The sequence below is a fragment of the Trifolium pratense genome, linkage group LG4 (genome assembly GCF_020283565.1).
Source record: "Trifolium pratense cultivar HEN17-A07 linkage group LG4, ARS_RC_1.1, whole genome shotgun sequence".
NCBI lineage: Eukaryota > Viridiplantae > Streptophyta > Magnoliopsida > Fabales > Fabaceae > Trifolium > Trifolium pratense.
In genome coordinates this window covers 38,238,122-38,265,827 of record NC_060062.1, presented here as the reverse complement: position 1 = coordinate 38,265,827, position 27,706 = coordinate 38,238,122, and the positions used below count along the sequence as shown (strand labels likewise).

Below are 27,706 nucleotides of genomic sequence, written 5' to 3'. Positions count from 1 at the left end.
TTACGATCCAAATACTCCCCTACTAGCGTCTGACTTGAGTAAGAATGGAAGGGAATCGAAGGGATTGAGAGAACCGAGTAATTGAAGTTGTGAGAATTGAAGGGATTGAGAGAACCAAGTAATCGCTTCAGATAAACCCTAGACGGTCTAAAACAGTCCAAGCAATCTCAACGCAAAATTCTTTTATATATTTCCTCTTCGGACTGTAGAATTCGAACGTTCGCGTTTCTGGAGCGCAGAGGCCAAACATAATTGGGTTTGGATTGTAGACTCCAAACCAACGTATAATCAAAATTTTTGCGCACCCCCCCCCCCAAAACGTGTTCCCATCTATAATTGGCTGGTTTCGGATCCCACGAACCAAAAATAATATATTTCGGATCCTAGGATCCATAGCTTCCTAAACCCCCCAAATTCAAGGTTATTTTGGGATTTTTGGGGGGTTTAAGAGGAACATGGGGGGCGAAAAAAGCAATTTTCGTAAAAGTGGGCCAATTTTATCTTCTTTTTTTTTCATTAATTATTTATTTGTTGTATATTTCTAATTAAGTTAATAATTATATTTATATTTAATAATAATCCGGTTCAATGACGGTTCAATAGCAGTTGAATCGGTTAAACCGATTGAACCTTGAACCGATAGTCTCACCGGTTTGATCTCCAGTCCGGTTCTTAAAACATTGGATTATAACACGTGTGAATTTTTTAGAAAAGAATTATAACATGTATCATTGTTTAGTAGTTTAACGTGGCTTTTACTAAAACCATGCCAAAATTAAACAAATTTTAATCTAATACATATGAAATTTTAATCTAGTACATATTTCTCTTTGACAAACTTTGTTATATCCCATGCCTATAGAAAACATGTGTCAATGTGAATAAGTATTTTTCATTTTTGAACATAAAAATATGAGAGGTGCTATATCAATATAAAAAAGCTAGACAAAAATAAGATATTGTATTCTCTTTATTCATAACACGATTATCAATTATTTTTTTTTGTTAGAAATATGTGTTTAAATAACATTAGTGTAAAAGTATTTGGCATTCTTGTCTTATCAAATTTTAATCGATAAATATCATATTTTGTATTAGAACAACTTATTAATTAAAAAATTCAACACTTAAATCGTACATTCTACGGTAAAATCAAACAGACCAAATACGATATGTTACATGAATGAAATTATACTCAACATTTAATTTGCATTCCAGCATGTATAATCACAATGTTCAAACATATAAAAAGAAAGGGTAATGATACATATCTCTTGAAGCCAACATTTCCCACTTTACAATTAGTTAATTAACCACAATAAATCATAAATCGAAAGAAGATAAATATATGAACATGAAGATTGCATATAAATTTTAAAGTGTGTATATTACACTAAACTTTAAATTCGATTCGTTCCCACTAGTTCATACAAACCAAATGTAATTAGATAACTTGACGAATCTCCTTCAAGATACTTTTGAAATCATGATATGAATTGCACACTACTCATATCAAACATATAGATAAATAATAGTTTATAGAAATAAAGTTTCATTATTTACTCTAGTACACTAGAGAAAATAAGAAATGATTTAGAAATACTTTAGGCATAATTTAGACTCATGTGAGCATGAATTTTTGGATGTCCTTTTTGCGTTTAGGGTGACTCTATTTATAGAAAAACTCATACCAATTAATGAAGGGAACAGCCTAAAATAAATTTCAGCAATGCTAATTTGAATCAATACTGTACCCTTGATTCACTCTTGTTTACAAAGACTCTTAAGACTAAACTAAGATACACATGCTTGAGTAAGTACTTTACTATTTGTTTAGGGACTTCAACTTTGTTAAGGTCCTTTTATTTTGTTTGCATGATAAGTGATATGGTTCAGTTTTCTTTTTTATTCCCATGTCGAGGATTTACTAGAACTTTACATGTAAATAATGCTTGTTGGATTGTTGGTCTTGGATATGGCTTCGTCATCCACTCAGATATATGTTGTAACTATCTACAATAAGATTAACCTAAAAAAAAATCTATAATAAGATTAAGTTGTCTCTTATCTTTATCTATGCAGCAATGTTTGATTGTTTCATCTCAATCTAACCCAACAAAAAATTGTGGTTTCACTTTATTTTTTGTTTTGAAACTTTGTTGCCGATGACATTGATAAAGAATACAATGCAAAGTTCATATTTGAACATTAAAACTCTACTACAGAAGAATGAGATAAGGGACTAGGGTGTATTACATAAAGATCCATAAGAACTTACATTAATTGCATCAATAACCTGTAATATTACCCGCAATATTAGTATACTACAAATGTCACTCCAAATAAATCAACTCATCATTGGATCAAGTGCTAAGAAATTGATCAATCATAGGGATTCTTAAAATTCTTCAAGAGGCTAGGAATGCTTTTTGCTTGGACAATGATCTGGTTCCGCATTTTTCTCTCAAAATGCGCATAGTGGACGCTCTTTTGCTTAAGAATTGTCACTTTAATTAGCATGAGACGACGCATCCGAAGTTAGTGAGGTGGAATGCATTTGGCAGCACTGGCATGATCTTGAATGTGGACGAAAGTAGTATTAGTAATCTTGGTATTTCCGGTTTTGGGGGATTGATTCGCAATGCAGATGGAGCTTGGATTCATGGTTTCTTTGGTAACATCGGAGTCACTAACATCCTTCATGCGGAGCTTATGGCTATTTATAGAGGTCTTCTTTTAGCTTGGGATTTGAATATTAAAGATTTGTGGTGCTATTCTGATTTTGTCATGGCGATTACTTTAGTTACCAAACCTGTGGATGTGTGGCATCATTATGCAGCCATCATTAATAACATCAAGGACATCCTGAATAGAGATTGACAGGTCCTAATCTTCCATACCTTTCGAGAGGGCAACGCCTGCGCCGACTATTTAGCTAAGCTCGGTGCTAACTGTAATGAAGTCTTCATTTCCATTGCCAACCCGCCTACTGGTCTCAACTTTGCCTTCTAGCTGATGCTAGTGGGACTTGTTTCTATAGATAATTTTCTTTAGCTTTTTCTTTATTTGTTTTGCCAATTTGTACCCAAAAAAAAAAAAAAAACATGTCATCAACTACCTTTCCAAATTCCCCCTGCCAAGTTATCAATGAGTTTTTGCTGAGGTTTAGCTTTGCCCATCATTGGAGGCATCTTCTTTTTAAGATGACTGATAATGTAAGCATGTATCTTAACTGCTCGGGCTTGTTTAACAAATTCATTGATCTACAATAGTCAATGAATTGAATACATAAATTATGAAAACCAGCAACTTCAATAAATAACATAAAAACAATAACTAACTGGATTATGACATTCAGCAAAAGTATACATATCAGATTTCTCCCTTGAGATATAAGATTAGGTGTGCCAAAGCAGTGTATATTGATAAAAAGAAGAAAAAGATTACAAAAAAAGGAAGGGGGGGCAGAACCAAACCTTTCAAGAAGAGAACCTATAGGAAGGAAGGCCCAAGCTATTATGGTTATACACATTCAAAACTGTCCTAGGAATTACATTATACCAAGTAAAACCAGATGAAGTGAGACCTATAGAAGCTAACTTGTCATCTAAGCTAATCCCCTCTATATATATGAGATAAAATAAATTGCATATCCTTCAAAGAACCATGCAATTATTCCATCTGTTCCTTAATTTCCAGGGCACCATAGAAGGAGTTTTGCATGCAAGAGTAACTAACAATGAATCAGTCTCCAACCAAAGAAGTCGCCATCCTCTATTATGAGCAATCTCAATAGCAAACATGACACCAAGGAGGTCTGCATGGAAGGCAGTGTCTATACCAATATTTGCATGATTCTGATTTCTGAAAACAACCAAAAAAACTAGCATGGTGATTTCTGAAAACACCTGCACAAGATGCTTGACCTGGACTACCTATTGCTGCCCCGTCCGTGTTGCATTTTATCCAAAGATTTAGGAGGCATCCAGAATATCTCTTTGATAGAAGGGGCTTTGGGAGAGTTGATTTTGACATTAAAAGCTTTAATAACTAAGAAATCTGACATGGAGTTGGTAGATGTAGCCTTAGTTGCATTTCCAGATATGACTGTGTTGGACATAATGAAGGCTTTAGCAGATCTTAAACAAGGTTTTACATTATTGAAACTCGCTTGATTTCTGTTGTACCATATAGAATTAATAATGTTGATCGAAGCAGCTGATATAACCAGTTTACATTGGGGACCCCAACCACTCTCACAGATATTCCACATTGTTTCTGAGTTGATGACTTGCAAGTTGATGTTTAACATATTTAAGAACCAATCCCATAAGCTGTGAGCAAAGCTACAATGAAAGAATACATGCTGAGAAGACTCTGAACAGTTAAGACACAATTTGCATATGGAAGGGATATGCCAACCTCTATTCATTAGAATCTCATCAGTTGGAACTTTATTATGCATAAGCCTCCAAACTAGAGAGGATCTAGAAGGAGGGATAGAAGGATTCAAAAGAAACTTATACCAATTAACATGTTGATTCTCAGGACAATAATAAATATAAGCTTCCTTAAGAGAGGGAGAGAGAGCCAGTTCGAGAGTGATTCCAAACTAATTCATCTTCTTTTGGTTCAAGAGTAATGGAAATTTCAGAAATACAATGCATGAGATTAGGCAGAGTAGTATTTTGCAAGAATAAAGGCACCAGCCACTGACCCTCATGTATGAAGCTTTCCACCTTAGAAATGAGCTGAAGCTTTGAGTTATGAAGTAAATTTAGCATATGCACCAGAGGGGAACCACACCAGTTATCTAACCAAAAATTGATGTTCCTACCATCCCCAAGAAACCGAGATAAATGATCGACAATCTCTGCATATTTGATCTTAATACCACTCCATATTTGAGGAATAAATATGATGATTAATAGTTCGATTTTGTCTCAGCATTCTACTGCTTAAAAGATTACTCTACTGCTCCTTTGAATGCAATAAATCCCAACACAGTTTTAAATTAGAAGCTTCATTCTATTTTGACAAATTTCTAATCCCAAGGCCACCCCCATTATAAGGTTTACAAACTTTCGCCCAAGAAATTGTCACTAACTTTCTTTTAGAAATCTCTCCACTCCAAATAAAATTCCTCATCTACAATTCAATCTCTTTAATTAAACTGACCAGCCAAGAGTATATCAGGAAAGTGTGCATTAACATACCATGGATAACACTTTTAATCAACTGCACTCTACCAGCTAGAGACAAAAGAGAGGCCTTCCAAGCAGAGAGCTTAATCTTGACTTTATCAGCAATAGGCCTCAGGTGAGATGCTTAAGGCTTACCTCTAAAAATAGGCATTGCCAGATAAAAAAAGGAGTAACACCAATGTTAAAACCTATCCTATTAGCAATGTTCTGAAGTCTAGTGCTATTCATGGAAACAGAAAAAATGGTAGACTTTGAAGGGTTAATAACTTTACCTGAAGCACTAGCATATCTATCAAATGTTTCTGAAATATATAATCCCCAAATGAAAGGAAAATCAAAAGGTTGACTTCCTAGTAATTTAATCATATCAATCTTCATAAAATTAAATAAATAAACTCACTCTTTGATCTGAAAGAAGGACTTCCTGTTCTTTTTCAAACAGTTCCTTTCCGATTGGACCACAAGTGACACAAAATACATCTGCCACAATTCCACCATAAAAATAACATTTGTGCAACTTCATGATACTAAATAAAGATAAACTTAAAATAACTAGTGATTGCAGAAACACATTGAGATCTTTCCAACTTTCCATGTCAAAGAGAACATTTTAACACTGACATGCATATACAGCGACATACCCAATATACTCACGAGTGACTTCAGGTGTGTTCAGCACCTTCCCGAGCGACAAAATTAAGGCTCCATAAACCCTCATCAGATGTAACATAGAGCCAAATTGACGTCAGTATTCCCGATGCATGTACTAAAAGATTCATTATTATATAAACAAACAGAAGTTTAACTACACAAGCGCTTACTTGCTGAGTATCAATTTGATCTCCCTTGTTCAAAACTACTCAAATTTTGTCATTTGTCACCACGCCCCCGCAAAGATGATATCACATGGTTGAACTCGTCACTAATATCAAGTTTGTGAGGATCAAACAAGAGGAGTATGAAAGCACACTTAGCAGCAAACCAAGATTGTTACACCCGTAAAATCATATGCTCGTTTTGTCCGTTGCTTTTCTCCGGATAGAACTCCAGGACTTTCCACAAATGTAATGTGCTCCAGTAGCTTTGGACAGTAAAAAACTGGTTATGTCCAAATGCGCAAAAGTAAAGTCTATAAACTTGTTCAATCTAGCTAAAACAACTTACAGGATGAGGCATTTGTGAACACTCAAATTTTGACAAGAAAGCTGTGCCAAAAGTTTTAAGTCCATTAAACGGCATGTCTGCTTGGACAGCACCAGTATTTCCAGGGATGCTTCTCTCATCAGTTCCAGACTGTACACCAACACAATTCGCTAGTCAAAACTAATGCAATAATTCATTTTCCAAGATGACTTGAAGATATATTACAATAATTCAAAGAATAATGCTAAGAACACAATTTTTTTTTTTATGCAAAGAACACAATCTTTAATACACTATTTTATTGGTTAAAATTCATATGGGTCCCCCACCAAAATTATATGCGACCCACGTGATTTGGTCGGACCCATATGAATTTTAAATGATAGAGTGTTGAAAAGTGTGTTAGTGTGTGTTGCTAGAACTCCTCATAATTCAAATTGTCAAAACTAGGCACTGATGCAATAATAATTTGAAAACTAAGAAAATCTTAAGGTATTAAGAGTGTTTTGGGAGGGACTCTAGTTGTCTGGCACATACTATGACAACAACAAACAAACCTATCAGTTGTAGGTTCAGGTCCAATATGTGCACCTAATATTTACGGTTATGGGAAGTGCCACACTGGAAATCAAGAAAAAAATATCTGGTCATAAAAACAGAAAAGCATGAATTGCGAAAGAAGTGACACCGATATGGATATAGAGAAAGCAGAAGTACTTGCCTGGATAACCACATTTAAGCAGATGTTTGATAAATGTTGTTTTACTTTTACCATGGCCAGTTGAGTATTGTCCCAAAAGCATAACCAAAGGATTGGCATCAAAATCACTATTTGTCTACAGTAAATAAAGCGTTGTTATCAACAAAGATGTCAATTCAATTGTGTATTTAAAACATAGCAACAATGAAACCGATCTATAATAGCCAGTCATTTCTAAAGACAGTAACTTATTACTGACCAATAATGGGGAGACAAAATCATTAAAATGGTACGTAACTTCTAAAGGCTTCAACTTCTGGATGTAGAGTCTCTTCAAGCCATCAATTATCGACGTCACAGAGGAAAGTGGCACCTGTGGAAACCCTATAAGAACATACATTGATAATTTCTAAGCTTTGGCAATAGCAAAGAAGTAGTAGCAACACACAAATTAATTACCATTACTCAAATACAAATCCAAATACATTACCATTACTATATATATAACAGTTATACACTGTCGGTATAAAATAGTTTTACATTGATAGAGACCACCATCTTTCCACGTCACACTGTCAGTTTAAAAATAGCCATACAAAGTGGATTCTCAAGTAGAAAACTACAGCAGGGGCAAACTTGCAAAAATCACATTATCATCTAAGTTTTGATCCTATTGGATTGCATGTTACCTCCAATTAATTTCTCAATTCCTAAAAGCTAAAAGTAATCAATTTAATCACTTTTTTATGAACTATCAAATCAAGCAATGATATCTTGAGATTATTTACAAGTCATAAATGCAACAAAAGAAGAAAAACAAGAAAACCTGTTTAAGATCTTGACAAGACAAATTAGACATGGCGAAAAACTTGGTGGCATCATTCCCCGTTATACGTCCATCACCATCTGAAAATTAAAGTGAGCACAGTGTTCAATTCCATCGTTAAACCGAATCGAATCTCATTTAACAGAATTAAAAAAAAAATTGAGCAAGAAAATAGTGAAAGCAGATTATTACCAGAATCAGCGCAATTGAACCATTGCTGGTAAATGTTCTGATGTTCTTTGGAGCATGAACCGATTGGGATTGGATCGAACTCCATCGACTAAATCTTTTTCTCTTTTCTACCTCACCGTCCACTTCTTCTCTTGTGTTGTTTCTATATCCTCTCTTGTTATATTGTTTTTCTTCGTAAGAGTCCGTGATCGAACATAGTTACACCATTTAAATCAATCCATTTTTGGTTATTATCTGTTTCTTTCTATTTTACCAATTTTTTGCTAATAATGTTACCTCATCTTTATTCTTTCTTTTTCATTACTTATTTTGATAGCACAAAAATATTATTTCCTAGTTTGAAGCAAAAGGAAAGGGTAGTTATTGAGTTTGATTCCAAATCCAAAGGAGAAACCATGATTTGGAATGAGGATTAAGGAGTATAATAATGTGACAACGAGACTCAACATGTAAAGAATATCTATGTGTGTATTTATGTGTGTCACTATTATATCACACACTGAAGCTATTGCAAAATTGTTCTTTTCAAACTCATCAAACCTTACAAAGCTTGAGTATGACTAGATATAGAAGCTACTGTTCATAAGTGACTAATATGATTCAAATTTAGCTTATCCAAGAGTAGTCACTGCCATGGATCTGAAACAACAGTTACTTGACAGCAGACTCGTCCATTTAACTAAGTTTCAACAATGTAAAATACTTTTGTCATTCACTTCTTCGACAGAATTTGAGAAACCTGATCAAATACACAGGTAACTATTATTATACATAACTGTTACATAGATTAGCAACCAAATCATAAATCTCTAAACTAATGTAAAAAAATGGTCAAATCAATCTTCTAGATCTTGTTAAGGACTGTACGTTGTAAATGGATTACACACCTTAATTTTTGTGATGTCTGAAATATCTAAAACATGTGTACCACCGCAGGGACAGCCCGGATTATCCCCTATCCTCACCTCATAATGCGAGGCGTGCTTTCCTGTTTGAGTTGATGAATTAATATCAGACATACTAAACAGCAAAACAGACTGATTATAGAGATGAAATTAAAATTGTTTCAAGTTGTTATAAACTAATCACAAAAACTTAAATTGATACTTGAAAACACGCATGGTTTAATTATTTATATCTATAACACACCTACTCATGCAAGAGCCTTATGTTATGGACTTGAAGTGTGAACAATAGACAGGTCCACCTGTAATTCAACCTTCTTTAATAGCAGAAGGAGGCGGCAAATATCGAACTCTAGACCACTTATTTATTACTTAAGAGACTGACACCATTTCATACCCCGATTGTTTACCCCCTGCAATGTGGGCGACTTTTGGTTTACTATTGCCTAATACTGTAATGTTGTCTGCTGGTCTTTGACAGTGAATCTAAGGTGAGTTTACTTATTTAACCAAAAGAAAACAAACAGAAAATCTGGAAGGAATCTTGTAAGATGACAAACTCGCAGGCATCATGGTTATAACAAAACCAGCAACTAGTTCATGATAAATAACACATGAATAGTAAAGTAAATGCCCTGCAGAATGCAATTTTTGGCAGACAAATATCAAGCAAATGCCCTGCAGAATGCAGCCTAAACAAAATACTCCGAAGCAAATAATGAGATTACTAGTAACAGAATTACAAATTTTTAGATAAGCAGTGTAGTAACTATACATTAAAATGAGAGTTTTAAGAAAACTGTGTAATAATGGAAATAAAATCAAGGGTAAAGTGTCACTCCTAAGAAGCCATAAATTAAAAAAAGCAAAAGAGTCCCAAAACAAACTACTAGAAAACCATGTAAAAAGTTTTAAGAGGAATCCAAAACATCTAACCCCTCAAGAAAACTCTAGCTACATACATAAGTTTAACTAACTTTCTAACTACAGTACCTTATAAAACTTCTTTACCACAACTAGTTTTAGATCATTCGTCATCGTCAAGGTTTAAGTCCTTCTGCAAAAAATACCAATTGGCTTACCGCCTTATCGAAGCCAGCTTTGTACTGCTCTGAATTTTCAACCTTTAATTCTTCAATTTCAGCTTTCAGCATCCCAACAGTAACCTTGTGATCCTCTTCTTTGATCCGCAATCTTGTTATACTCTGATAATTTTCCTTCATCAACTCTTTTCCTCTTTCTAACAATTGCCTATTCTCCAAACTTGATTCTTTCAAAGATTTCTTCAGTTTGTTCCGCTCATCATCCAGACTAGTCATCCACTCAGCCATTTTCTTCTCGTATTCAGACAACTTCTTCTTTAATTCATTAATCTCTCCGACATAATTCTTTTCATTTTCAGACAATTTTTTTTTGCAATTCCGAAATCTCTGCAACACAATTCTCGTGTTTCTTTTTCATATTACCAAACTTTCGCACAAGAACACGAAGACTGAATAAAATTCCAACCCTTCGACTTTTAGCAACAAACTGTTAAGAAAGCAGTTAATTCACCTTGAAGTTTGTTTTGTTTGATCCTAGGTAGTTAGTTGGTTAGTCTAACTACCAAAAGTTGTTAGGAATTAGTTAGGCCAAAGGTAGTTACTTGTAGCTTAAGTAACAAGCATAAATACACCTTAGTGTATCAATTGTAAAAAAACTTTTTGGCCCATTAAGGATGAATAAAATTTCTATTTTTCTCTAAGCTTTCATAATCAGTTTTTCACCAAAATCATCAAGAAATGTTTCATCTTGTTAAACACAGTTTTTGCAAAACTATGTGTGTGTGCTCAAGCTCAAGCCTTCCTCGCCTATGAGCTTGCCTGCAGTGTTCGTGCCTGTGCCTGCAATCCATCCTCTGAAGAACATCAGAGTCAGAGGCAACACAACCTCTGAACCTTGCATCCTCTGAACCAAGCAAACTCTTGCTTCTGCTGCGCCAACAATTGGTATCAGAGCCTGGTTCAATCACAGGTAACAAGAGTGAATTGTGAAGGAATCAAGTGGAGAAACACAAAGTGAGCTGTGTAGATTGATTTCTTGAAGATTCAAGATGAACACCCAAGGTTTTGGTACAAACATTCTGATTCTTGATGGAAAGAATTGGGATAGATGGAGTGCAGTGATGAAGTCCTTATTTGGAGCACAAGAGTGTCTTGAGGTAGTGGTGAATGGATACGATGAGTTGGGAGCAAATCCAACCAATGATCAGAGAAATACCTACAAAGAAAACAAGAAAAAAGACTGCAAGGCTTTGTTCTATATCCAGCAGAATTGTGATGCACAGCATTTTGAAAAGATTTCAAAATCAACTAAGTCCAAAGAAGCTTGGGATATACTCGAGGGTTACCATGATGGTGGAACCAAGGTCAAGAAGGTGAAATTACAGGCCTTTAGGAGGCAATATGAGTCTATGGTGATGGAAGAGGATCAAAAAGTAAGTGATTTCTTCTCAAAACTTCTTGCACTTGTTCATCAAATGCAAAATTGTGGAGAGACTGTCACTGATGAAATGGTAGTAGAGAAAGTGCTTAGATCCTTAACTCCAAACTTTGATAATGTGGTAATAGCTATAGAGTATGTGAAGGATACAGCTACTATGAAAATTGAAGAATTACAAAGTGCTTTGGAAGCACATGAGATTAAAGTTCTCAGTAGAGGTTCAGAAAAGAAAGAACAACAAGCCTTGCAAGCTCAAACCAACAAGAAAGAAGATAATGGCAAGAACTACAAAAAGAAAGGCAAAGATAAACCAAAGTGGCTTAAAGATCAGAGTTCAAAAACTGATGACAAAGCTGAATCCTCTAAAGGAGGAGGTTTTGTCAAAGGTAAGAACAAGAAGAAGAACTTTGATAAAAGCAAGGTGAAATGCTACAATTGTGAGAAGCCTGGCCATTTTGCAGATGAGTGTTGGTACAAGAAAGATCAACAAGAGGCTAATGTTGCAGAAGAAAGTGATGTCAAGTCTGTCTTGATGATGGCTACTATAGGGGATGAATGTGAGAAGAATGAAGAATGGTTTCTTGATTCAGGATGTTCAAATCATATGACACCACATAGAGAATGGTTAACCAATTTTGATGCAGACAAAAGGTCTAGTATAAAACTAGCAGATGGGAGAAAACTTGCTGCTGAAGGTATTGGTAACATAGTGATCAAAAGTAAGAAGGGAGGTAAAGTGATCATCTCTGAAGTGTTATATGTCCCTGGTATGAACTGCAATTTGCTCAGTTTAGGTCAATTGGTGCAAAAAGGGTTCTCTGTAAGTATGGAGGATAATGCACTGAAGCTGTTTGACAAAATGAAGAACTTGATCTTGATGTGCAGCTTGTCAAACAACAGAACCTACAAGTGTAGAATCTCAAGTGTAGATATGATGTGCATGTCTACCACAGTGATTGATGAGGTTGAAGCACTTTGGCACAAAAGGTATGGACACTTGAACTATAGAAGCCTCAGTGATTTAAATTCTAAGGAATTGGTGTATGGCCTGCCTAAGTTTAAGACTAAGAAGTCCATATGTGAGATATGTGTGAAGAGTAAACACAGTAGAAAACCTTTTGTAGCTGAAATGCCTAAGAGAGCTAGTGGTGTATTGCAAGTTATTCATAGTGACATCCGTGGTCCATTTGAAGCTGCATCATTAGGGGGAAGAAAGTATTTCATTACATTTGTTGATGAATATAGCAGAATGATCTGGTTATACACTTTGAAGCTAAAGAGTGAAGCTTTAGAAGTGTTTAAGAAGTTTAAAGTCTTGATTGAAAAAGAAAGAGAGAAGGCAATTAAGATTCTGAGAACAGATGGTGGTGGAGAGTACACCTCAAGAGAGTTTGAGAACTTCTGTACTAATCAAGGCATTACACATGAAGTTACTGCTCCATACACACCACAGCACAATGGACTAGCTGAAAGAAGAAACAGAACATTGTTAGATATGGCAAGAAGCATGATTAAGCAGAAGAATTTGCCACACATGTTCTGGGGTGAAGCAGTACTTACTGCAGCCTACATTCTGAACAAATGTCCAACTAAGAAACTGAAAGTTGTGCCAGAGGAAGCTTGGTGTGGGAGGAAGCCAAGTGTGAAACACCTCAAGGTTTTTGGCTCATTATGCTATAAACATGTACCAGATGCTAGAAGAACCAAACTTGAGGATAAAAGTGAAATAATGATACTCATAGGATATCATCCAACTGGTGCCTACAAGCTATACAATCCAGTTACTCAGAAGGTTCACATTAGCAGAGATGTAATTGTGAATGAAGAAGAGAAATGGAAATGGGAGAAGGAACCAGTGTACAATAGTGAATTGCAGTCAACTTTCATCTATCCAAGTTCAAGTGATGAATCTGATGGAGGTGATGAAGGTGAACCTGCTGCTGAAACTATTCAGAATCAAGGTACTGATAGTGATGGTAATATGAATTTATCAAGTGATGATGATGATAGAATTCATATGATTGCAAGGACTCAAAGAACCAAACGTGTACCAGCTAGATTGAATGATTGTGAAGTTACTCAAGACAATGCAGTGAATGATGAGGGTGATCTCATTCACTTTGCATTACTAGCTGATTCTGAACCATTGAACTACAGAGATGCTTTGAAAAGTAGTGTGTGGAAGAGGGCAATGGAAGAAGAGCTGAAGTCAATTGAGAAAAACCAGACTTGGAAGCTAGTTGACTTGCCAGACAAGAAAAATAAAATTGATGTGAAATGGGTGTTCAAAGTGAAATTGAACCCTGATGGCACAATTTCAAAGCATAAAGCAAGGTTAGTTGCTAGAGGATTCTTACAGAAACATGAAATTGACTACAATGAAGTGTTTGCACCAGTTGCTAGAATAGAGACTGTGAGGTTGTTGTAGCATTGGCCTGTAAGAACAAATGGAGCCTGTACCATCTGGATGTGAAATCAGCATTTCTGAATGGTCCGCTTGATGAGGAAGTGTATGTGTCACAGCCTCCAGGTTTTGAAATAAAAGGAAAAGAATCAATGGTGTATAAGCTGTATAAGGCACTATATGGCTTGAAACAGGCTCCTAGAGCATGGAACAAAAGGATTGATGACTTTCTGATTCAGATAGGGTTTAAAAAGTGTGCTGCTGAGTTTGGTGTATATGTACATTGCCCTAAAGATGAAGATATAGTCATAATCTGCTTGTATGTTGATGACTTGCTCATAACTGGAAGTAGAATTGCAGAAATTGCAAAAGTGAAAGATAAGCTCAAAAGTGAATTTGAAATGTCTGATCTTGGTGAACTTTCATTCTTTCTAGGAATGGAATTTATGAGAAGAGGAGATGGTATAGTAATGCACCAGCAGAAGTATATTGGTGAATTGCTTGAAAAATTTGAAATGGAGAGCTGCAATCCATTATCAAATCCATCAGAAACAAATACAAAAATTGATGAGTGCTCAGATGAAGAGAAGGTTGATCCAACTGTGTTCAGACAAATAGTTGGCTCATTGAGATATGTGTGCAACAGTAGGCCTGATATATGCTATGCTGTGAGTGTTATCAGCAGATTTATGCATGATCTAAGGAAGTCACACATGATAGCTGCTAAGAGAATCCTCAGATATCTCAAAGGTACTTTGGAAATTGGCTTGCTATTCCCTATTGGTACAAACAGTGCAGGGAGTACTTTGATAGGGTATTCTGATAGTGATTGGTGTGGAGACATAACTGATAGGAGGAGCACATCAGGGTATGTTTTCAAGTTCAACAATGCTGCAATCTCTTGGTGTACAAAGAAACAAGCTGTGACTGCTCTCTCATCTTGTGAAGCTGAGTATATAGCAGGCACCTTTGCAGCATGTCAAGCAATTTGGTTGAATTCAGTGATGATAGAAATCAAGTGTGAACCAGTGAAGCCTCTGATTCTAAGGATTGATAACAAGTCTGCTATAAGTCTTGCTAAAAATCCAATTTCACATGGCAGGAGCAAGCACATTGCTACCAGATTTCATTTCATTAGGGAACAAGTGACAAATGGAATGATTGAAGTGCAGTATTGTCCAACTGAAGTACAGCTTGCAGATGGTTTTACAAAGGCTGTGAAGCTTGACAGGTTTGAGTTTTTGAGGAGGAGCCTAGGACTGGTTGTTTGCAATTCAAGCATGAATTAAGGAGGAGTGTTAAGAAAGCAGTTAATTCATCTTGAAGTTTATTTTGTTTGATCCTAGGTAGTTAGTTGGTTAGTCTAACTACCAAAAGTTGTTAGGAATTAGTTAGGCCAAAGGTAGTTACTTGTAGCTTAAGTAACAAGCATAAATACACCTTAGTGTATCAATTGTAAAAAAACTTTTTGGCCCATTAAGGATGAATAAAATTTCTATTTTTCTCTAAACTTTCATAATCAGTTTTTCACCAAAATCATCAAGAAACGTTTCATCTTGTTAAACACAGTTTTTGCAAAACTGTGTGTGTGCTCAAGCTCAAGCCTTCCTCGCCTATGAGCTTGCCTGCAGTGTGTGTGCCTGTGCCTGCAATCCATCCTTTGAAGAACATCAGAGTCAGAGGCAACACAACCTCCGAACCTTGCATCCTCTGAACCAAGCAAACTCTTGCTTCTGCTGCGCCAACACAAACGATGTCCACATTTCATCTGCCCCTTCCGAAGAACTAGGCTGGTTGTTACCAAGAATTGGTACAGGAGGTGAACTTGAAACCTCCAGTCGAGGCCGTTTTACTTTAGTATTCTTGCGGGGTGCGTTCGGAGAATTATTTCTTGAAGCTTCTTCTAACGAGTTCATCACCAGATCCATTATTCTATTACTTTTTCCGTTAGAATTCTTTCGCAGACACTTCTTTCACCAACATTGTTGATAGTCTTACCGAAAAGAATTTAATTTATATGCACCGTCGGTATAAAGTTATTTTACACATGCGTCTAATAATATACCGACACATCATGTATGATAATTAAAAACACATGATGTGTCACATTCATTAAATGATGTGGCAAAGTGTTATTGGATGCATGTGTAAAAAAATTTTACACCGACGGTGCACAACAATTAAACTCTACCGAAAAATGCATGTGGAAAGCCAAGTTATCTAAATCTATCGTAAATATAAGAAAAGAATATTATGATGTTTAAAAGACCATTTTGCCCTGCCTGATGGCTTCTCCTGATGCCATGTGTGATGACCATTTTACCCTTCTCAAAATTTTGCTCTTCTATGATACACATGTAACCGTGTTGTTGCTTTGGAAAAGAAACGGTGTATATTCTTCCTCAAAATATTGTCACAATCTTTTCAACTTCATTTTGTCCTACTCTTATTTTCCATCATATTTTAGTTTTCTACATTTTTTATCATATTTTATTTCTATTATTTTATTATTATTTCAAAAATTCAAAAATATTATTTTTATATTCATTTTTGTTACTTCACCTTCAAGAAACCACATTTCACCATCAAAATTACACTTATATCCCAAATAAGGTTCACTCACCGAAATACCAATTTGAGCAAAGTCAACATTCCCAAAAATAGGAATAAGTGACAAAAATGTACCAAAAACACAAAAAAAGGGAATATACCAAAACAATTCATTTGCATGCCTTCATTCTCATCTAGAATACTCTAGAAACTGGCCACCTCATCAAAATTTCGTGGTCCCTTTAATTATTGGATAAGAAGGATCATGATTGGAACAAATAAAACCACCACTATAACATCAAAGATTCTCAAAAATGTCACTAATGAGAAAATTCCTTTTTCACCCTTTATAACCTAATTCCTTCAGCCTAGAATGTTCCTATTGTCTCTATATAAGCAGTAGTGAAGAAAGGAATAAAGGTGAAATTTTCTGAAGAGCTAGAACCACCAAAAATCTCATCTTTGTCACCATCTTTTCCATTTTTCGAAATCCATCAAAACATTATTCAAACTTCAATTTTCTTTCATAAAACTCTTCTAATACACCTCAGAAGTGAAACCCACAAGAAAAAACGAAGGAAAAACGTTAGAGACAGGCTCACCGCTCACCCGAAGTTCAAAATAGCAAAGAAAGGAGTAGGTGTTAACCCACCAAAACAAAGCTCGAAACCAGTAAGATTCTAAACACTTTCTACTCCTAAACATCACCTGAAGCTTTCCCAACCCTTGATTTCTCTTAATCTGAATATATATGAACTTTCTATTTTTTGGGGTTTTTCAAAGTTTGAACCTTTTTTGAAATACAAACATCATTTGAAAAATCTGGGTTTATTTTATGATCTATGAAAGATTTTGAACGAAACGATATATAAACTTTTAATTTTTGGTCAAGAATTGATGATGTTGTTGTTGAGGCCGTGAGCTTCGTTGAAGCTTTCATGGTCGTTCCCTCATGTGTTCTTCGTGAAGAAGATGAAAGGAGGTTAAAGACGATGACATGGCGACGTGTCATTGGCTCCCTCCAGGTTTAAAACACAATCGTTAGATTGGTTAATTAATTAAATATTTGATTAAGTGAGTAACCATTTAAGTTATTTGATTAAAGGTGCTTAAGTTACTAAGTGCTTAAACGGTTAAACACTTAAGTAAGTGATTATTAGTTATGTGATTAATTAAGCAAAACCTCTTAAGCTTATTTTTATAAGTTCATATTTAATGTTTGGTTTACTTATTTGATTTAATACTTTCATCTCAAGTTTGTTTCTCAAAAGTACTTCTCTACTTGAAAACCCCGTAACTAAAATAAATGGAATGAAAAAGACGAGAAAACGCAAATCACCAAAAATGGGAAATGTGAATATCTAAGGATACCAAAATGGAGTTGAAACTTGAAAGTGTGAGCATAGTGTTCAATTCCATCGTTAAACCGAATCGAATTTCATTTAACAGAATGAAAAATAAAAATTGAGCAAGAAAATAGTGAAAGTAGATTATTACCAGAATCAGCGCAATTGAGATCGGATCGAACTCCATTGATAGTAGAACAATACATTGTTACGTTTCATGCTTCCAAAACGAAGAATAGATTTTGAGAAATGCCAAGGACACTCTCTATCACACTCATCTAACACACTCCAATAATATTGTGCCACATCACCCATTTCACTAACTATTATTTTTCCCACAAGATGTTAAGATAAATTTAAAATTTTTAAAATATAACGAACCAATTTGAAACAAAATAAATATAATGGACCAACTTATAACTAAAATAAATATAAGAGACCAAATTTACAATTAAACCATAATTTCATTCATACTTTAAATAATATGAGTTTTGGCAAAAAAAATTTTGAATTAGTAGAAGCTTGAGTTCTCCAGGAGATGTTTGTGCGAGCCATTTTTGTATGAAACCAATCTTCGTCGAAAGTTACAAACTTGTTAACCTTTCTCCTGTGGCTGACAGGGATAAGAACTACACAAACCTACAAAGAGGAAAAAAGACAAATATTATTAAATAAATTAAAATTACATAAAGAGTCGAACAAAAATTTTTTTTTTACCAAATTTTAAAATTAAATTTGTACTTGTCTGAAAGATATGTTTTCTTTTGAGAAGGTTAGGTTTGGGTGGAGTGCAATCCTAATACCTCTTGATTTTCTGAATTTTTTTTGTATTTTTCTCGTTATTATATTTATAAATATATTATATTTGCCATTTAAGAAAAAAATATGGCTTACGTTCATGGCCAGTGGCGGAACCAGAAAAAATAATTTGGGGGGGGGGGGGGGGGGGGGGCGTGGGCACAATTTTTTTTAATATACAAATTAAATACGAAAATAATATTATATATAAAAATATACTGTGTAAAAATATATGTTGGTCAATTTGTGTTCAAATAAGATTTTTTTTAAGCAAATAAGATGTTATGTTCATATTTATATACATTTTTTTTGTTTACAATGAGCTGGGAATCGAACCCAGAACCTATTTATATACGTTGGTTTAGTTAATTTTACTCAATATTATAAATTCAATTAGGTATGCGTTATTTTTGGACGAACAAAATTAAAGTTCATTATTATAAAATTAAACTATATAACTTAAAAATAATACTCTACGTATATATACAGAGTGAAAAACATCAATAATAGATTATAAACTAATATTTGCACTAATATTTTGAAGTAATATATATGTTGAGTTTCTTATAGTCATTAAAAATAAACTGTAAACAAATATTTACATTAATATTTGTACAAATACGTGTATAGAATTTCTTAAAATTATCAATAATATATTTGAATTAATAATACACCTATAAAAAAATTATTTTTTTGGGGTGGGGGAGGGTCATGGCCACCCACAGCCCCACCCTAGTACCGCCACTGTTCTAGTACCGCCACTGTTCATGGCATCTATGCAAACTCTTTGGCTGGCATTAATCTTCGCCTCCTCCACCACCTCTTCCTCATCCTCTTCATTTGCACCAACATATCCATCATATTTTCATCCTCAAGAAGGTGCTCATCAAACAGGCATATGAGAGTACACATTTATACTTTAAAGTTTAAACTTAATTATGACAAATATGAGAGGATATATTTCACATCAATGTAAAAAGTATGGTTAGCAAACACACTGACCCTTTGTAGACGTTAGACTCGTCCATATTTTGTTACATGTATTTGAAGTAACACTTAATTTAAGCAAGAGTAGAGAAAATAGAGTGTTATCATATAAACAATATTAACCACATTTTTCACTTAGCTTCTTGTAAATATAAACAATATTAAAAGAATATGGAAATTGGAAAGCGTTATGATTCCAATTGAGAATAAGTCATCAAAGTGGATTTAACTAATCGGTTAGTAATAAAAGACATATATCACTTAATAATTCAATAATTTAGAAAAAATTGCTAACAAAAAAGAGATATAAAGTGAAATGATGAAATGGATATATTATATAAAAATGTTGAAATGAATATATTATATATCAGTGAAATATATACAGTACATACTCCAGGGTCCGGAAGAAACAATAGAATATTGATTAGGCAGTGTCAAAAAAAAAAAAAGAATATTGACTAGACAACTACATTTACAATTTTGACTAAACACCTACTCAAATAGAACTATGGTCCTAATTAATTCTCAATCATGTATTTGAGATTAATTGATTACTCACTTCCAAAACAAAGTATACAAAATTGAAAGAAGAAAAAAGTATACAAAATTGAAAATTCTCCACACAACTGCAATCGAGAGGCCTGAAATCACTTGATGTCAGAACTAACACTCGAATCAGATTTGTCAGTTCAGTAGGCGGATACTGGCGGTGAAAATTAAAAAAAAAAATTGAAAATTTTGAACACATCATGTTCATTTTCAATTGAAATTGTTCAACACTAAGGATCTTCCTCATGTCTCACACAAATAAATACTACAACAACAAAAATAAATTACAAAAATGTAGCAACTATAGTACCTAGTTTTTCCTCTGATTTTTTTTTTTTTACAAAATTATATATCCTTGTTAATTGGAGCAACAAGTTTTACTAGCATTATTATTATTATCCGATATATTTGAAACATTTATAGTAGTTCCATGAGGAACACCACTAGAAGTAGCTTCTTGTGCTGCAAGTGCTTTTTTACTTATAATATGATAAATATCAAACAAAATAGTTTGAAAAGCTTTCTCAACATTAAGTGCTTCCAATGCTGATGTCTCTAAAAAAGAAAGACTTTCTTTTTCAGCCAAACTTTCAGCATCTTCACTTGCAACTGCTCTTAGATGATTTAAATCAGATTTATTACCAGCCAACATAATAACAATGTTAGAATCTGCATGATCTCTTAATTCACGTAGCCACCTTTGTACATTTTCAAATGTTTGTCTTTTTGTTATGTCATAAACTAATAAGGCACCAACAGCTCCTCTATAATAAGCACTTGTGATTGCTCTATACCTCTCTTGACCAGCTGTATCCCATATTTGTGCTTTTACTGTCTTACCCTCTACCTACATTATAAAATATTTTTCCAATAAGTTAAAACTCTTCATAACATGATGTTAAATTGAATCGATTCAAATCAAACCAAACATAAAAGAAACGAATTGTGGCGAGACATTTCTGATTTTGAATCTAACCAATTCAATTCAGTTCGTCAACTATCCGTCAGAGTTTAGTTCTTTAGGTTTCGGTATAACTATTCAATTCAAATGTTGGTTATTTTAATAGTCTTAATTAATATTCATTTCAAATTAGGGTTTAGAATTTTCTTAACAATTCTAATATCAAGTAATGACAACAATTTAGTATAATTTGGTTCAAAAATAATTAGTTCGGTTTGAAAAATTATATTTTATTTTTTTGTGAAGGCAATAACGATTCTATTCTAAAACATAAAAATCAATGCATCAAACATTTATACTAATTCAATTCTGGACGAACTATTAAGAAATTGGATTATTTTTATCAAACTATTGTCACATTTCAGTTTAGTTTGATTTTCTTTTTGAACTGAACTATGAACAATCTAATGCTCAACCATTTAAATTTGTTTTTTTTACTAATACTTTACTTATTACACCCTTGAGCAAATCATAATTAAGATTTCTAAGTCCTAAAATTACAAACATCCTTACATTACATCAAAATTTACCCCACATCCCATCCTTATATTATGAGGGAAGCTAGATACTAGTATTATTAAAAAGGCTTAATTAGTAAAATGATCCCTTAAAGACATTTTTCTTTCAAAGAGCATATAAGATAAGCTGTCAAATAATTCATTTCCTTCATTCACCATAACCAAAAACTAACTAATTTACTAATAGATATAGTAGTGATGATTGACGCTGAACTTAATAGGGAGGACCACAATTCGATCCCCTACAATTGCGATCGGAAGGGGTCAGGGACGGATCCAGAAGCTTTTCATACAAGAGGCCAAAAAATAGTAAAATTAACGAATTTATTTATATAGGTTATTTTTGTTTACATCATCGATGTATTTTCTTTTTGTTACCATATTATATGTATGAATTTTCCACCGTCATTTAACAGTGATTAATCTCTGTCGGAAAATATGTGAAGTATACAAAGTTAGTTCTTTTCTCTGGGCCGAATTTTTTAATTTATAATATATTAATATCAAGTACATGTAGAATTAGGTAGGATTGAGATTGAGTTGAATATAAACATATGTATATGTAAGAAAGGAGGAGGGGGGCCTTGGCCACTCCTGCCCCCCAAGTCTGTTCCTAGGAGGTGCTGAAATCATTTGATGCCAGAACAGATCCCCCGAACTATTAGGCGGTCTAAGTGGGCCGGATACTTGCGGTAAAAAAAAAAAAACTAAATTTTGTATTTATTTCACAATTAATTACAAAATTGTAATATTGTTTTAACAAAGTTCAAAAACAAGAAATTAAAGTACACAAACAAACAAATCCACAACTTAGATTTAATAAAATTTGATATGGTATATTTCAATAAATAAATAATAAAAAACAAACCTGCAATGTCCTTGTTGCAAATTCAACTCCAATGGTAGATTTAGACTCCAAACAAAACTCATTTCGTGTAAAACGTGAAAGAATATTAGATTTTCCAACACCAGAATCTCCAATTAAAACAACTTTAAAGAGATAATCATATTCATTATCTATTTTATATGCCATGATATTTTTATTTATTTAATTATAATAATAATATTCTAAAATCCAACAAAGAAACGAGAAAGTCACATTTTGGAAAGGATTGAAGAAAGAAACAAAGGAACATGGGAGAAGAGAGAGAGAAGAAAGGGAACATTGCTAGGCCAACAATGATTAAGAAAATAACAGAATAAACGGACGAGGAAGCACTTTTAACGGCTTTTCATATGGGATATCGAACACCCGCGAAAATTGGATTGTTTTTTATTTTTAATATTTTGGATATTTTAATATGTTCGATTGGTTTTTATTAAGTAAATAGAAAAGGAGAGATATTTGTACCAAAAAAAGAAAAAGAAAATGAGAGATATCAAATTACAGCGGTGTAACATGTTTAATTTTGTTTGTTTGATACGTTATTGAGACTCATCAAAATTAAAAATTTGTTCATTTTTATTGAATATCGTTAATCTTGATCGGTCTCGATAACATATTAAATCATTTTAAATTTTTGTAAAATTTAACATGGATAATATATATGATATAACAAGGTGGATTAACAAGGTGATTATGACCAATCTCTTAAATCATAATCCTCTCTCTTAATCACACATTCCTAATCTCTTAGAAATTGGTGATTAAGTGAGGTTTGAAAAAGTGTTAATCCCTAATCACAATTAAGAACGCAAAATCTCTAAAGATGATATTAATTGAACACTTACTCTAGATCCGTAATCAATTTACTCTTCTCGTCCCAAAATATAAGAGCTAGTTTGACTAATGCATGTATGTCAATGCACAATTTTGAACACTAATATCTTTAATTCTCTATTAGTAAAAATTATATAAATTTAATATTTTGAAAATACTCATAAAAAAAAAAAATCAAACAAGATCTTATATGCTATTATTTATATCTATATATTATTAACAATATATGGTCAAAGTAAAATAAATGAATAGTGTCATTTAGTCAAATTAGCTCTTATAAAATGAGACGGGGGAGTACTAGCTAGTAGCAAATCAACAATTTGAATAATTTCGTAATTGGTCAAATAATAAAAAGCAATGTTCAAGCTAAACAAAAATCAGTTCTTAAATCTTCAAATTTCAATTCCTTTGATTTCTAGTTGCATGCACAAATTAACTTCACCACCGCCATGACCCATTTTCTCATCCTTGATGAATTTCCATAATTGGTGTTGGCTTCTAGTTTTTGAAGTTGGCTTGATCAGTTGTATTTCAACTACTCCATGAAAGAACCACACAAATAGTTAAACCCAATCTCTTGGTAATTTAACCCTCTCAATTATTCTCTAATCCCTAATCTCTTAGGTGATTACAAGAATAATTGAGGTTTAATAAAAGGGTTCCATAACCACAATGATCAATTCCAAATCAAAATTTATTATTTAAGGTACTTAAAAAGTGACCGGGACACTCGTTAAGATTTTCTTATTAATTATTACTCCTTAATTTATTACTATAAGATAAGAAGACAAAAAGCTACTAATTAATTGTTAGTTAATTACTCGCTCCGTACCACAATATAAGTCATTTTGGCCAAATTACACAAATTAAAAAATGCAATTAATGTTGTATGGAAAAGATAAATTATGAGTTAGTTTATTACTCCTTAATTTATTACTCCTTAATTTATTACTATAAGATAAGAAGAGAAAAAGCTACTAATTAATTGTACGGAGGGAGTATACTTTCCCGTCCAAAACAATTTATTAGGAGTACTTTCTAGTATGTTTACTTAAAATAATTAAGGGATGCTGATGTCAAGGATACTTTAAATAGTAATTATATTTTGGATAAAACAAATTTTGACTTTTTTAAAAAATAAAATACACAATTTTTAATATAAATTTACTACCAATAGTAGTATACTAACAACTAACAAGTGCGCCATTAAGAGCACATGTTAGATTTTCCCAATAATTAATACTAATATTGAATTCTAAAAGTCATGAAAAGTCACGCATAGTCTAGTCTAGGAATTAACAAAGAAACACAAAATCAAGAAACCCCAACCATTCATGTTATACTTCATCTTATGATATTATTCCAATGGTCCTCAACTATTCACGTCATTGATCCTAGTAAAAATGCTAGCTGATTATTTTGTGAAAAACAATACTCCCTCCGGTCTTATATATAAGAAACAAAAAAAAATTAGAAAGTCTCAAATATAAGCAAAAATTATTACAATTATTATATTTATTATGAATATTTCAATTTTACCCTTAGTTTTACTTTTCCTACAAGTCAATAATCATTACTTTTTAGGTTTCCAAGACTTTGCTAAGAGTAAAATTGGAAATGACACATTTTTTCTAAACTTTATCCACTTTTCTCAAAGAGTGTGCCTTTTTTTGTTTCTAATATATGAGACCGGAGGGAGTATGATTTTTTAATATCTTCTCTTCTAAGAGTCTAAAACTCAAAGCTTCCATAACCAACATAGACGCATATAGACGAGAAACACAATACAACAGACTACACATCATGGACATGTCGGTCGGTTTCGGCCATCGCCGGTGGATTTTTTTTGAATTTGAGACTTACTGAGAGAACTCATTCTTAACCATTTCTACTCATACACACTCGCCCTAGATAGTGCGATCAATATGCTCGCCTTCAATATGACAAGAAGGGTAGTTTGGTCATTTCAGAGGGTGGCCAAGTGTATTCAGGGGGTGCGAAAAGTAGAACTCATAAGTGATTAGATTAGCAACCCCAAAGCATATGGCACAAAGTAACTTATATAGTTGAATATATACCTCCCAAATTTTAATATGGTATCAGAGTTTATCCTAGATTCATTCATTCTTGTCCAAGAAGTAATTTATTTGGTAAATTAGTCTTCAATGAAATTTATTAATTTATTCTGGTTTCTCTTTCTCTTTTATCACGTGGTTTTGTATTTTCTACATTTTTGTTGATAGGTTTATTGTATTTTCTACATTGTTTTTCTTTTCACCACCATTCGACTCAAGTGGTTTCAGCCCCCTCCCGATCACAGTTATGGGGAATCAAACCATGGTCTCCCTACCAAGTCTAATGTCAATCAGACCAATAAACAATTGGTACATTGCTCTATAGTTTTACTTTGCACAATATATTTAGGATAATTTTTCAATCCGTCTACCAAAAACACGGAGCTTATGATAATCGTGCTTTGGGTACTTGAATTAGTCGATAACTAAACACCAAAAAATACTACAGTTTATCATCAAACACATTGACAAAATTCTATTTGCTTTTTTACAATATTCTATTCGTAAAAATAGGACACATCATCAATCAGTAATTGATGAAAAAATTTACTAGCAAGGAACCAAAACTGGGAAAAATTAAAATAGTTAGGACAAATTTTGCTAATTTAGGAAAATAAAGGACCAAAACTGCAATGAAGCAATTGTTTGTCATGACATCCTTAATACCTATTGCATAACCACAATGATGGATTCAAGATGAGAATAATTTAATGAAATGCATTGAGTTTGTTTTATTCAAAAAAAAAAAAAAAACGAGAATGATCTGATGTGCATCGAAATCTAGTTTATAGGAATCCTGAAGACTAACAATAAGAAACATGTAGAAATTGTTCTTCAAAATAGAAACATGCAGAAAAAAGTCATTCTACATACACCATAGATGCTAGTTCCAACACTCAGACAAGACAATTATTTAACCAACAATATAAGCTAGCATGACATTACACTCTTAAAACATTGCTTTTATAACAGCTCCTTTTTTCTGTTATAAGCCTTATTTACATGCAGAAAATAGTCATTATAGAGGCAAGTTCCAACACTCAGAGATACAAGACAATTATTTAACCAACAAAATAAGCTAGCATGACATTACCCTCAAACACATTCCTTTAATAACTGCTGCTCCTTTTTCATGTGATAAGCCTCTTTCTTCTTCCTCTTTAAAGCGTTAGCCGGAAACGGGCAAAATCTGTCAATTTAGTTTCGTCTAATAACTGCTGCTCCTTTTTCATGGGATAAGCCTCTTTCTCCTTCCTCTTTAAAGCGTTAGCCACGACACGAGCAAATTCTGTCATCAATTCAGTTTTGTTTAATAACGGCTGCTCCTTTTTCATGTGATAAGCCTTTTTCATCTTCCTCTTTAAAGCGTTAGCCTTGACACGAGCAGCATCTCTCTCTCTCCAATAGTCATCCAGCTGTTTCCAATTGGCAAGGGGTTTGGACCTGTGCACTACCGGTTTCACTCGAAAGTACTTATTCCAAATGTTTTTGTCTATGGGCTTCCCCTCAGCACGAGCCTTTGCAGCCGCAGCAATATCAGCCAGGTACGCAGGGTATAGCTCTTTGGGAATAGGTAACCACTGCAGGTTTGAAGATTAATTATTACTAATAAAGAATAAAAATATGCACAAAGAAACAAACTAAATTTGTGAAACTTACATAAAAAAAACTTACATCATAGGGACCGACGTGTTGATAATGGTACATCGCACTAGTCCTAGGATTTCGTGATCTTACACGAAAGCACTTGGGTTTCATTTCTGTTTAGTTTTAATGAGAAGAAAAAGCAAGTTAAGAAAGCAAGAGACACATACTAAGATAACAGAGAATGAAATAGCAACATAAAACATAACCAAGATCATATATATTATTATATGGTTCAAAAGTGCATTATATTAATTAATACGACATATCAACTTGGTTTGAATTTGCCAAAATTCTTAAACTAAGTAAATACTACATAGTAGAATGAGTTGATAAAATTATTAAATACGTAGTTACTAACCGAATTTCCTCTTTGATTTCTTTTCGAACTTGGTGGACATTGTGGAGAGATTCCTGAGAACACAAATTCAGTTACAAATTGATGATTTTATTTCATAAAAAAAAAAAAATACTAAACAAAGCCCCAAATTGAAACCCTAAATTAACCAACCGGCTTAAAGCAAAAACCTAATATATGTGTATATATATGCAACCAACCAATCAGCAATAAGAGAAAAGATAGATTGAACTATTAAGTATGAACTATGAACTATAAATGAAAAAGAAAGAAAATACCTGGAGCGGAGAAGAAAAAGAAACGCGTAGCAAGAAGAATGATCGCGATGAAACCCTAGTAAGAAGA

At 33.4% G+C, this 27,706-nt stretch overlaps 2 protein-coding genes and 1 long non-coding RNA gene across 5 annotated transcripts; all 3 read right to left on the bottom strand.

The window, feature by feature from the left end:
* Window positions 1-3,318: 3,318 nt before the first annotated feature.
* LOC123882186 lies at window positions 3,319-10,461 on the bottom strand. Of its 3 annotated transcripts, XR_006799714.1 has the most exons (8): window positions 9,964-10,461; window positions 8,953-9,053; window positions 8,066-8,804; window positions 7,874-7,953; window positions 7,307-7,420; window positions 6,905-7,183; window positions 6,369-6,497; window positions 3,319-6,285 (listed from the first exon to the last, which is right to left on the bottom strand). It is a non-coding gene; the product is annotated as an uncharacterized LOC123882186 (long non-coding RNA). The 3 variants fall into 3 exon arrangements; XR_006799713.1 differs by having other exon boundaries at window positions 6,369-7,183; window positions 7,307-7,431; XR_006799715.1 differs by having other exon boundaries at window positions 6,369-7,183; window positions 7,307-7,431; window positions 10,053-10,461.
* A 9,982-nt stretch (window positions 10,462-20,443) lies between these two features.
* Window positions 20,444-22,597, bottom strand: LOC123882185 (ras-related protein Rab2BV-like). Its single transcript, XM_045930994.1, has 2 exons — window positions 22,433-22,597; window positions 20,444-20,932 (listed from the first exon to the last, which is right to left on the bottom strand). Exons 1-2 carry the CDS (start codon window positions 22,595-22,597, stop codon window positions 20,444-20,446), a joined length of 654 nt encoding a protein of 217 aa, XP_045786950.1.
* Window positions 22,598-26,178: 3,581 nt separating this feature from the next.
* On the bottom strand, window positions 26,179-27,706 carry LOC123882184. The gene is made up of 4 exons (XM_045930993.1): window positions 27,640-27,706; window positions 27,365-27,417; window positions 27,034-27,119; window positions 26,179-26,939 (listed from the first exon to the last, which is right to left on the bottom strand). Exons 2-4 carry the CDS (start codon window positions 27,402-27,404, stop codon window positions 26,520-26,522), a joined length of 546 nt encoding a protein of 181 aa, XP_045786949.1. The 5' UTR covers window positions 27,405-27,417; window positions 27,640-27,706; the 3' UTR covers window positions 26,179-26,519.

Excerpts from the sequence above, each read along its gene's own strand:
- LOC123882184 (XM_045930993.1), bottom strand. The coding sequence starts at position 27,404 with ATGTCCACCAAGTTCGAAAAGAAATCAAAGAGGAAATTCG. Across the intron at positions 27,120-27,364 it reads GAAATCAAAGAGGAAATTCG|AAATGAAACCCAAGTGCTTT; the intron begins GTTAGTAACTAC and ends AAAACTAAACAG. Across the intron at positions 26,940-27,033 it reads AACACGTCGGTCCCTATGAT|TGGTTACCTATTCCCAAAGA; the intron begins GTAAGTTTTTTT and ends TCAAACCTGCAG.
- LOC123882185 (XM_045930994.1), bottom strand. The coding sequence starts at position 22,597 with ATGGCATATAAAATAGATAATGAATATGATTATCTCTTTAAAGTTGTT. Across the intron at positions 20,933-22,432 it reads TTGCAACAAGGACATTGCAG|GTAGAGGGTAAGACAGTAAA; the intron begins GTTTGTTTTTTA and ends TTTATAATGTAG.